Raw genomic sequence first — 12687 nt, forward strand, 5'->3', positions numbered from 1 at the left:
TTTCCCCTCTGGAGGGGGTATACGGTAAGAATTGTTCTATGCTGTTAATACAAAATGACATGAACAAAGGTCCCGATTATCGTATGATGCAAAAATAGGCTTGGGGAAACAAAACAATCTCTAAAACAACATAAAATCCAACCAATTTAGCGGATTAAAAAAATCAACATTTTTGTCTGAAAATTGGTAAAATTTGTAATAAATATCTTATAGCGTTCTTCCTGGTAGGCACGTACCTACAACGTAATACAAATTAGGAAGGAAATTTCTTCTTCTTGCCACTGATGCCAATTATGTTAATGTACGTGGTCACATAACAGAGTTATACGCGAATATATCCATAGAAACCCTATTCTAGGGCTGCTTTAGTCAGCGCCCCACCATTTATAGTCTGGCACTAGATGGCAGCTGATTTTAATACTGAATAATCTTAAACCCATGACCTACTTTGGAAAATTATTCCCGAGGTGGGCACTGGTGGGCATCATGACTAAAACCTTAGGTCAAATTAAAGAATATGATCGAATTGGCATTACAAAATACACTAAGAAAATATGCAGCTAACTAGAATTCCACAACACGCTAAAACACTATTTTTTAATGAAAATTAAGCTATTACCTCCTCCTTAAAAATCCACTATAATATTTTGCTATACGTATTAGTTTCGCGATATTTTGAATACATTTACTTGCACTTAAAATATAGGTTGTACTCACAACAAAAAATATTAGTCAAATGTTCCGACTTTTGAAGCTATTCTTAAGAAGATCGCGTTCGAATGAAACAAAAAATATATATTTTTAAAAAGGTCCATGTCATAGCTGTCAGTGTTGCCAGATGTTGTTCCAAAATTTTGACATTCATTTTTTTATTTTTGGCCAATGGGTGGATCCACTGTGCATAGGGGGTTTTTACACCGTTCGGGCTGTTTTCTTAAGAAGTATGGACTTGCCCCTGAAACAACTTTTACCATCGTAATTGAGGCAGCGAATGTAAGTTGCTTCAACAAAAATCAAAATGATTCAACAGCAGGTCTTAAAGTGAACTTATCCAACATTTTGTGTGCGAGGTACGGGATGGAGTGGACAAATATAGTCCATATTTGAACCTGATCTATATCTGGTAGATATTATGAGAATGTGTAAAGTATGGACCAAATCGGTCACTCCCATCAAGAATTATCGTGCGCACAATTTTTCCGAATATTTTTGAAATTTTGTGGGGTAGGTACCGGAAGGAGTGGACCGATACGGCTTATCTACGAACTTACGAAGGCCAAATTTTGGCCGGAATCGGCATTTCCGTTCGAGAATTATCTTGCGCTTCCACCCATTAACATGGTGTCATAGGGTTTGTTTTTCAACTTTCAGGCTATTTTTTCAGGAAGTATGGACTTGCCCCTAATGAAACTTACAGCGTCGTATAGAGGACAGCGAATACAACGTGCGTAAATAAAAATCAAAGCGATTCGAGACCAGTTCCTAAACTGAACTTTTCCGAAATTTTGTGTGGGAGGTACCCGAAGTAGTGGACCGATTGAGTCCATATTGAAACCTCATCTAAGTTTGGTAGAAATTACACGATGTGCTAAGTATGGACCAAATCGGTTATTTTCTACAAGAGTTATCTTGCGCACAAGTTTTGCGACAATTTTTGAACATTTGTGGGGGAGGTACCTGAACGAGTGGACCTATATGGCCCATCTTCGAACTTAAATCGAATCTGGACAAAATATTTCGATACCCAAAATTTGAACCGAATCGATTGATCCGAGAGTTATCGTGCGCACCAGCCACCAAGACAGACAGACAGACGGACGGACATTGCTAGATCTACTCAAAATTGTCTGAAACGGATATCGTACAAACATACTTCTTCCATACTTCCTTCCACTGCCACACTGTTCTCCACCGTGACGGCTGAAATGAGGATCCCACGGAATATATTGGTCGATTGTGTCCTGATTTCGACCTAACTAACTACCCCCAGATATTGGGTGTAACATTCGTCGATCAAACCACAGCTGTTTGCGACAAAATCAGACGTAGGAACAAAGTTCTCAAGACGCTGCCTGGCAGAACTTGGGATGCTGACAAAGTAATATTGTTGGCCTATTATGTTGCAATAGGCCGGACTGGGGTAAGCTATGCGGCGCCAGCGTATTATGCAAATGTTTGCGCAGTGGAAGAATAACACTATGCAACACTGAAAATGCAAACAACTTCTAGTAGGGTTTTGTCCTGTCAGATCCAGTTCGGATTTTATGGCCTTATCTAAACCGGGCTAAAACTACACTTTTTTGCATTTATCAGGCCGTTATCTCAGAAACGAATAGGAATTTGGCGTTGCTGTCTTTAGCAATATTGTAGCCCTAAACTAGTAGAACTTATCTTTTGAACAGACCACATAAGAAAAACTCCATATAGGACATCAAAATCTATAAAATATAGAAAATTTTACATAATTGCTGAAATTCTGGTCAGTATCTAAATTATTGGGAGTTGGACCAAGTAACCTTTTGTAAAAATATTCCAAATAAAGTTCTCAACAATTCTTCGGAACATTCTGAAGCTCTAAAATGCTTACTTCATGTTGTTTCAGCGGTATTTTGCATAATATCTTTTACAACATGTATTTCAAACACAGTTCACACCAACAGTTTATTCTCGCATTTCGGATTTCACTACATTATTGACGTTTTTATTAAATCGTAGTTCAAAAATGTACTGAAAATAACGGGATAGAGGCATTTTACAACAATGACATTTTTTGAAGAGTTGTGTATTACATTCTAGGGAATATTTTTCCAAAAGGGAATATTCAGAAAAGGTTAACGGTTTTGGAGATACGGTGCAAAATGTATAAAAATTATGAAATTTTTTGAATATATTTTGAAATTTGAGGCAATAAATGTTGTTTTTCGACTTCATTGTTTCTCCAAATATTTTATTATTGCCCTTATCTAAAAATTTGCTTCAGAGGTCAGAAGAAGATTCGGATTGGTTTCAGAGATATAGCCCCGAATTTCTTTAAAAATCCGAGCTGGATCTGACACAACAAAACCCAACTAGGGTTTGGGTCTGTACTTTCAAAAAATCCTCAGTTCGAACTGTTTGCACAAGATTACCTTAAAAATGTTGCACAGTGTAATCAAACCAGCCAGAATGCCGTCCTAAGGGCTGCAAGAATGTGCCTACTCATGACACCAGTGGGAAAGACGACGATGTTTTCAATGCAGTACCTCCTTAGGTGTTACCGCAGCGAGCATCACTGCCACGATCTAGTGGACCGCCTTCCCACACCCAGGCAAGTCAGGAGCTGGAGAGAGTCCAAGTATAAGCGAGAATATCTAGATCAACGAGCCTTGCAGCCAGGCTTCAATGGTATTCGTACTGATTCAGTTACGCAGGCAACACTAAGGTACAGTGTGAATGCAGACTGCATCATGCAGTATTCGGAAACAGACCATCCCCCATCCATCGCAGCAGAAGAACGCCAGCTGCCAAGGCAAACACGAGTCGTTTAAACCCAGTTAAGATCCGGACGATAAAGCCACATCAATTCCTATTGGGCACGAATTTATGGCACAATACTCAACGTATACCCTGCATATCCTGCATGTGGATTGAGACTTCACGACACGCGAAATTTGTTTTGCATTGCACTTAAAAAAATGGAGTGAGAGGTCTAAATCAACTATTAATTGTCTGACACGTATTTTGTATAAATAAACTTGGGTTCCAAAGTCATTATGTTGATGGGATACGTTGTCATCGGATCAAAGTATATATAACCTCGTTACCCTTGAGGCTGAGGGTACAAAAAACATAAATACGAAGAAAATTTCCGTTGTTGTTTTCAACCTAGCCGTACATTACATAAATACGAAGAAAAATTTCCGTTTTTTGTTTTTAACCTAACCGTATATAACTACTACTACACTACTACATCTTCCCAAACTTCTCACACTACTCCCCTACACTGCATGTCACTTTAAGCCTCTTTATCATTAAAAATCATGCAAAGTAAGAAAAAAACTGTTAAAGCTAAGCTTGCTGAAGCGTTTTTAATGGTGTTGTTGTGTGGTGTGTCTTTAACATTTTCTGTATGTTTTTTTATTTAAAAAATAACATATTTTTTATTTTCCTTTATTTAACATGGAAACAACCTTCAATGACTTCTAGTCTTTTAAGTGAACGCCAAGAGAGTAAAACGTTTACGGAATAATAGTTTGTGCAACGGAGTGTTTTTTTGAAGAAAACTAAAAAAGTAAAAATTATAATTTAATTGAAAAATATTTATTAATTAAAAATATATTTGTAGGAAAAAATACAAAAAAGATTAAAAAATATAATAACGAATTATTTGTTTTATATTTAAAAAATAATTCAAATAAAAAATAATTATTCAAAATATATTTATTCCTTGTAGAGTGTTCACTTAAAAATGGCGTTTCTAAAAATATGCATATTTGCCATGGTCATAGGTAAGTTGAACAGAAAAATGTACACATTGTCATTTATGGCCAGATACATAACTACATTTACTATTAATTTGAAGTGAAATACTTTTGACATTTTTTTAAGACTCCTGTGTTATGCAACTTTTATCCGGGAGCGTTTTTGTATAACCTTGTGAAGTGATCCATATTTTTTGAAACTTTAAACTTGTTTCTCTTCTTATGAAGAAACACAAATTAATTAAAAAACCTGCATTGAAACTTGTTCACATTTTATTTATAGTTGAAAAAAAAACGATGCAAAAAAGCTTATTCCCAGAATTACTACAGCTGAAACGGTTTTAAAAGCTTAATATTAAGTATTCTGGGAATTTTAATATATGACTTATCCGTAATGAGGTGAATATTGAAGAAACGTGTACAAATGGAAATTGCAACGTATTATATTAAGAGTAATAGTGTGTATGTGTGTGTAATATTTTTTATGTGAACCATTTAATATCTAAAAATAGCCTTAAACGGTTTTAAAGAAATTAATAGCAATTATGACATTTGTTATATCCTCGTTTTGGCATATCTCCCATATAACGGTATCTTCCGATTAGAGGTATTTTAATGGGTATAACTGGAACCCATTAAAATACCTCTGACCAAATTTGTAGTTTGAAAACTTTTCTACAAAGAAATTATGGTTATAGAGGGGCATTTTGGTATGGCCTTAAATTTGTATACTTATATTTAGGGTTTCAGTAGCCCGAAAATGGTTTTTATGATTTTTACTTTTGTAATGTTGGACTAATAAATTTGAATTCTATTTAATAAAAATTATTTATAAAAATATGTTTACTTTTTATTAATTTTTTTATTTTATATTTATAGAAAGACTTATTATAAGGCTTCTTTTGTTATATTTTGGATTTTACGTACAGATTTATAGCGTTCCGGCTAACTTAAGGTTAAAAGTGATTATAAAATTTCAAGGGGGGGCCTTCTTGGCATTAACTTTTAATGTGAAAATTTTACTTTAAATGCCTTCAAATAAGTTTATTTCGCGTTTTCAAATCCATCTAATGGTAAAAGAAAACATATAATAATGGTCGTATGTCCGTTCTTCACTTTAAGTCAAAAAGGACGTATTTTCGTCATAGTGATTAGTTAGATTCTTGACGTAGTCAAATATTTTTCTTAATACAGTTTATAAGTCACTTATTTTCTATGAATATAAATATCCCCAGGTATATGGCTTGACCGTGTTTAAGCGTAGAGAACATATGTCAAAAACTTATACCTACCAGAAATCGATATATACGATTTTATGGGGGCTATAACAAAACGTGGACAGAGGCATTTTCTGACTTGAAATTGAAAATGGCAATTTATAACCGGTTCGAATAGAAAATTTAGTTGAGTACTGAAAATACTTTTAATCGGGAGGTATCCTCAGGGCGGTAACAATTTACTAATACTACTATGTTTGGGTGGGAAAGTTTTCTAACAACTTAAAATAGCAGAAATCGATAGCTACCGCAATATGGAGCCAACATTTTTGTGAAGATGTTTTCTGACTAATGAAACCACAAAATAACAAATTACAACTGATTCGGTGTAATAATGTAGCTAAAGCGTTATCGAAATAAAGACTTTCGACCACATCCTGCTTTCGATTTTTATCCATAATCTCGATGGTATATGCACGGAGGAATAAAAGGCCACTCTAACATATGTCCCAAACATATTTTGCAGCAAACATATATTTGTTTGCAACCAGTGCCAAACATAACATATATTTGGGTCCTGCAAACAAGTAAATGTTTGGGTGCAAACAAATATTTGTTTGGGTGCAAAAAAATATATATTTGGGCGCAAACAAATATTTGTTTAGATGAAATATAAACACAAACCCAAAATCTAGAAAAACACATACATATACACCAGAGTAAGCAATGGTTCTACCGTGAGCGTAAATTTACTCTCGCTCACATCCTGTGTAGGCTCTAACTGGTGGTGACCGAGAGGAAATTTACGCTCACGGGAGACCCATTGCCTCACTTCGACATACACACATTTATAAATGGTGGTGGATTTTTTATTGGAATGTATAGAAATACCAAACACAAAAGCAACAGCAGCCGCGAGAGCCCTGTTGTTACTCTCTTTGACAAAAATCCTCTCTCCACCCATAAAAAATATGTTCTAACATAAAAAATATGTTTTTACCCAAACGAATAAAATTGAAATATGTTACAAAATGTTGCAAACATATATTTGTTTGGACCCAAAAATATTATGTTTGGACCCAAACATATTATGTTTGGATCCAAACATATTTCAAACATATATCTTTCTGCGTGTATGAATGCATATCAATATAGCATGATTTCTATAGCGTACCTTGTAAATCCTTATCAATTATAATTTTTAGCAGGTCATTGAAAGTCTCATGAAGCTCGTTGATCTAGAAATTCTCTCTTGTATCTTTGGACCTCTCTCTATCTCTCCACGTTATGATCATCTCTTCTGACGTACCTGGGTGGGCGAAGCCTGTATACTAGATCTACTACAATGACAACATTTTGTTGTGCTGATGTACCGGCAAAATCTTCGTCTCCTCCTGAATATGATGCACTGTGTGTCATAAAAAGGCACCTTTTTGCTGCCGTAAGGGCAGCATTCTGCCAGGTTTGAACATTCTTCCACTGTGTAGCCCTATCTTTCGCATATCATACAGGCGCCGCATGGCTTACCGCAAACCGGTCTATTGCTTTATACGAGGGGAACTAAAAAAGTTTCTGGCCCAATAATGAAAACGCAAATATTTATCATAAAAAGTGGTTTTATTGTTTTTTTGTAGTATTCTCCAGCATGATTTAAACACTTTTTTAGGTTTATTTTAGGTTTTCGAGATTTTACTTAGAAACCGCAAGTTCTATCGAAATGGCGTTAAAACAAATGTTGTAGCTGTGAAAATTCTCTAGAGGATTTGTTCCTAGGTTTTACCATTTTTAGGTCACAAAACGACAAGTCTTATCGAAATGGAACTAGAGAAAACTCTGTACATGATTGGCTTTCGTAGTTTTTTCCTAGGTTGTACCATTTTTGAGATACGTAATTTTAAGTTGGGAAATTACAGTCATGACATTGTTTTATAAGTTGGCGATACAGTAAGTGCATTGTCCCAATTTGAACTTCTATATCTCAGAAATGGTAAAACCTACGAAAATATCATCTAGGTAAATCTAATAGCGAATTTTCACAGTTACAACATTTTCTTTAGTCTCATTTCCATAGGACATGTAGTTTCCAAGTGAAATCGTAAAAACCTAAAAAATCCCTAAAAATGTCAAATTGAATCGCTATTTATTTAAACAGCGCTCCGGCAATTTTTTTTATTTTTCTCGTCTAGGAACATTGTAGTTTCAGAATCCGCAAAAACTTCCCAGGTGTAAGCACCTTCCATTAACAGTTGCTTCAAGAGCACCGTGACCAAAGCACTTTTCCATTCCGATTGAGACACTTCCAAAACAGTATCTTCTGGAGACGAAAATCACTAAACATGCCTTTTTTCTCGATGTGCGGGAATCAAATGAAGTCATCGGGTTCCAAGTCAGGACCTTACGGCGGTCAATGTGTGACAGCTAACATTCTCATGGTGCACAATGTGAGGGCTGTACAACGGATGACCCATCAATTCTACGTTTTATCCGGTCAAACAGGCGCTGGTTTGAATCGATGTGTGATAGCTCGCATTGTCATGGTGCACAATGATTCGTCTTCTCTTGTTCGTTTTTCGAATTTCTCACAAGACTTCAGGCAAATAAATTGTAGTGTAACAATCAAAATTAACCGTCGTACATTGCTCAAGCCGTATACTTGCTACATGGTCAGTTTTGCCGCAGTAACATGCGACAATTTGCTTTGAAGTGCTCTTGTTTCATGAACAACTTTCGTTGGATTTGGCTCGCCTTTGAAGACTCCCACGGTCGATTGCTGTTTTGTTTTGGGCTCATGCGCATATATCCAAGATTCGTCGTCTGTGACAATCTTATAAATGTCGTTTGAAGTACCGCGATCATATTTATTCACAATTTCTTTGCACAAGTAGACAAGAGACGTTTTTGGACCGATGGCCAACTTCGTGTTGCCTAAGCCAGAAACGTTTCTAATTCCCCTAATAAGAGGTCAACAAGGTTTATTTATAAACCTAATTCCTACTTTTGATCTTGTCGCTGTGGCTTGGGCGACCGACTTAAAATTGCTTTCGAACGTTACACCCAATATCTTGGGGAAGTTAGCGGTCGGAATAAAGACACCATCGGGCAATATTTTCAGTGGGAGCCTCATTTCTGCCGCCCAAGTGGTGAACAGTGTGGCAGTGATTTAGCGGCGAATACATTACGATGTCTGTACCGTCTGTACGGTGTGAATTTCTGAAAGGTAGAGATTTAACAGTTTCTGAGATTTCCCCCCGTCTTGGGAAACTCCTTGTTGCACTCACGGATTTTAGACTTTTTATTTCCGAATTCCACAAACGACTATATTTGATTGTCCAATGTTTCAAAAAGGAAGGAAGGCTGAAAGTCTGTGCGAACTACTGTTCTGTCCTTCAGTCCTTGAATGATGTATGTGGATATGGCGTGTAATGCTGTTGTGGTACTGTGCATTTTCCGAGTTCCATGCTGATGTTGAGCAACTGTGAAACTGTTGGGGAGAAGGAGTAGTGCCTCTAGAATTTTCGGTACTGGCGACATAATCCATGTTTGGCTTTAGTTGTGGAACCACCCTGTCAACTTTCGAGGTTTCTGGAAAAAAAGGGGTGGCTAACGATAGATTGAGGGCACTTGTTTAATACTTAACCAGGAGATATTACATGTGGCCCAAAGCTTTTGATAATTTCGCGTTCCATATGACGCCTGTAACATCACTCATCGTAAATTGTTCGCTGTACGCTGTACGCCTCTGGTCGTTGACAAGGGCTTAATGCCAAACCTCATGATGATCATTGAGTCCCCTAGCACAAAGACGGATAAGGCCAGAACAGAATCAATCGTCGCTTGCTTTGCTTGCTTCCCAAATGTCAAATTATAAACAATGTCAGAGCCTCCTAAAGGGGAACGCAAGCGGATTTGCAATGAGGCTCTGGCAATCCTTTATAATTTGACATTTGAGGAAGCAAGCAAAGCTAGCGACGATGGATTCTGGTCTTTATTACCTTCATAAAGCGAATTATTAATTGTCTACTTCGGCAATCACACACATTATTGCCACCCCCATACATTTCCAGTTATGGGTCGCTAGAGACTGCTCTGTACTGGAGGGACTGGTGTATAAGGAAGGCAAGCCCTCCTCCTCCGCTTCTTGTACGATTTTTCCTCAAAATGTGTATCGCAACGTTGCAAGCTACAGGTGACGGATTGTTTTTTTTTGGCTTGATCGCGGCGACCATGATGTCGACTCATAAAGTCTGCAATTTCGCTGATTTTGTTACGGAGACCCAGGGCGCTGAACAACAACGTGTGGAGTTGTTGTTGTTGTTGGGGAGACTGCGAAGGTGTCTCGTATTCCGACGACGACAATGAAGCTGATGATGAAATTGAGAAAGCAGCCTTGGAAGTGCACCTATTCCCTACTTCCATTACACCTCACTAATGTTGACATGTGGTAGATGTGGTTCTGGCAAACGGAACAGAGTCATGGCTCGAGGACCAAGTTCTATCGAAATGGGACTAAAGAAAATGTTGTAGCTATGAAAATTCTCTACAAGATTGACTTTTATGATAACTTCGTAGTTCTTACCGTTATTGAGATACAGAAGTTCAAATTAGAACAATGGATTGACTGTATCGCCTTATAAAACAATATCATGACTGCAATTTCCCAACATAAACTTATATATCTCAAAAACGGTAGAAGCTAGGAAAAAATTACGAAAGCCAATCTTGTAGAGAATTTTCAAAGCTACAACATATTTGCTGGTCCCATTTCGAAAGGATTTGCAGTTTTCAAGCAAAATCGTGAAATCCTAAGAAACAAATCTGAAAGTTTGATCTGAACCTATATATCTCAAAAATGGTAAAACCTGTAAAAATATTAATCAAAAATACAGAAATTTCACTGCAACAACATTTGTTTAGTCCCATTTCGATAGATCTTGCGGTTTGCAAGCAAAATCGTGAAAACCTTAAAAAACCCTTAAAAATGTCAACTTGAATCGCGATTAGGGTTTTGGGTAGGGAAATCCCGCACCGGGAATTCCCGGGAATTCTCGGTTTTTTGGTTACGGGATTTTCCCGGGAAACAAAATCATATTTCCCGGGAAATCGGGAAATATCTTTTTACATTTATCGCAACTAATATTGAATGAATGAATAAACTATACCCATCACTTTTATACCATAGAATCAGAATTCGATTAGATTTTACAGAATCGATAAATTAGAAAAAATTTGGAAATAAATTTGATCTACAAAAGTGTTTTCAGGGAACACGTTATAAGAGCCGTACCAAAAACATGGACTATAATGTCGGATTTTTATTCTGTTTTATTTAAGTGCGAAAGAATATGTTCTATTTTAAAGTCCCGTTTTTATACCCTCAGCCATTGGGCTATAGAGGGTCCGGCTTGCTGGCTGATGCACACGATAACTTTCGAACGAAGCCACCGATCTGGCAAGTCTATACTTCCTGAGATAATGTCTTAAGAGCTCCAAGAAACCTTGACGGCAACAACTAAAATGGAAAATTGGCAAGATAACTCCCGCAGGATGTTTCTGATTGGTCCAAACTTTGGATATAGTATTATTTCATCTAGTCATGTATCTGGTTGGAATATGGACTATGTCGGTCCAGCCCTTCGGGTACCTCCAACACAAAATTTAGGAAAAGTGCAGTTTAACAGCTCATCTCGAATCGTTTTGCAATTCTTTCCAAAAAGTTCTACTTGATTGCTCGGTTACGACGGCGCAACTTTTGTTGGGAGGGCAAGTCCACTCTTCCTGAGGTAAAGGCACAAAATCTGAAAAAAAAAACCTGCCGATACTAACTACATTGGGTAGTACGTAAGATAACCGTAGAAGGGAGAAATCTCCCACACTCTCTTAAAAGTTTGGCAGTAAAAAGTTTGTTTTGTATGCGGCCCTAGTTAAAACGCTACAATTTTTTTCGAAACAAATCAACACTTCCTAAGAAATTGACTCAAAAACTCAAAAAAGTCCCTAGAAACGTCAGAAGTATCGTGTTTGCATCTTTTCTTTAGGTACGAGGCTGAGGGTATATCTCAGTCTTTCTTACTTGTCTCAAGCAATCTTAAGCATAAGAATAAAACATACGATTTTCGAGATCCTTAAAATTGGAATTTCTGATCAATAACTTAATTGTTTGAGCCAAATCACTTTCCATAGAGCGATTTCATTAGCTTTAAATAATGGAAATGGTCAGTGTGGGAAAAATCCGAGCAAAATGGTGAATTTTTCCATATTTTCTCGTTTTTAATCGATAGAGCGAAAACGTGTCATCCATTTTTGAGCCCACAACTCTTTGAAAATATCGTATTTCATATAGATTACTATGGAAAGATAAAAAAACACGGAAATATTGATCCACCCTCTTATTTTAAAATTTCCCGGGAAATCCCGGATTCCCGGGAATGACGATTTTTTGATTCCCGTTTCCCGGGAATGACAAAAAACGGGAAAACCCAAAACCCTAATCGCGATTTACTTAAAAACGCTCCGGCGATTTTTTTTTTTTTGTTTTTTTGATTTTTCTCATCTATAAACATTGTAGGTTCAGAATCAGCAAAAACTTCCCATGTGTAAGCACCTTCCATTTAAATTTGGTTTAAGAGCACCGACCTAACTTGGGAATAACACTTGCAGTGTTTTGCTCCTTGGCTCCTGAATCGAAGCTAAGTTCCTGTAAGCAAAAACTATCGCGAAAGTGACTTAGTCGCACAGGGCGATGAAAACAGTCGCGGCGATAGTCGCGGAAGTCGCCCTGGAGTGAAAAGAACCACCCCTGCGTCACTCCTTGGAAGTCACTTCGGCGACGCTTCTAGAAGATCATTTGCGCGATAGTTCTTGGTACTTATTTTTTATTTTTTCTATTCATTTTTTTCGTTTTTTTTAAATACCCTTTTCCCTGCGTTTACACATGACAGGACAGTTGGTTTCATGTATTGATTGTCAAAATCCCACAACTTGCCTGTGTGAGATAGGCGTCCTGAAAACAG

At 37.0% G+C, this 12687-nt stretch overlaps 1 protein-coding gene across 1 annotated transcript in view; it reads left to right on the forward strand.

The window, feature by feature from the left end:
- The first annotated feature begins 4167 nt into the window (after window positions 1-4167).
- Window positions 4168-12687, forward strand: part of obst-B (obstructor-B) — a 78631-nt gene continuing 70111 nt past the window's right edge. The window contains exons 1-2 of the mRNA XM_073967884.1: window positions 4168-4270; window positions 4433-4487. Of these exons, the coding sequence (XP_073823985.1) occupies window positions 4448-4487 (40 nt within the window). The 5' untranslated portion in view covers window positions 4168-4270; window positions 4433-4447. The remainder of the gene's footprint in view (window positions 4271-4432; window positions 4488-12687) is intronic.

Source organism: Musca autumnalis, unplaced genomic scaffold (assembly GCF_047663935.1).
Source record: "Musca autumnalis isolate F117 unplaced genomic scaffold, ASM4766393v1 scaffold_2, whole genome shotgun sequence".
NCBI classification, from domain to species: Eukaryota; Metazoa; Arthropoda; class Insecta; order Diptera; family Muscidae; genus Musca; species Musca autumnalis.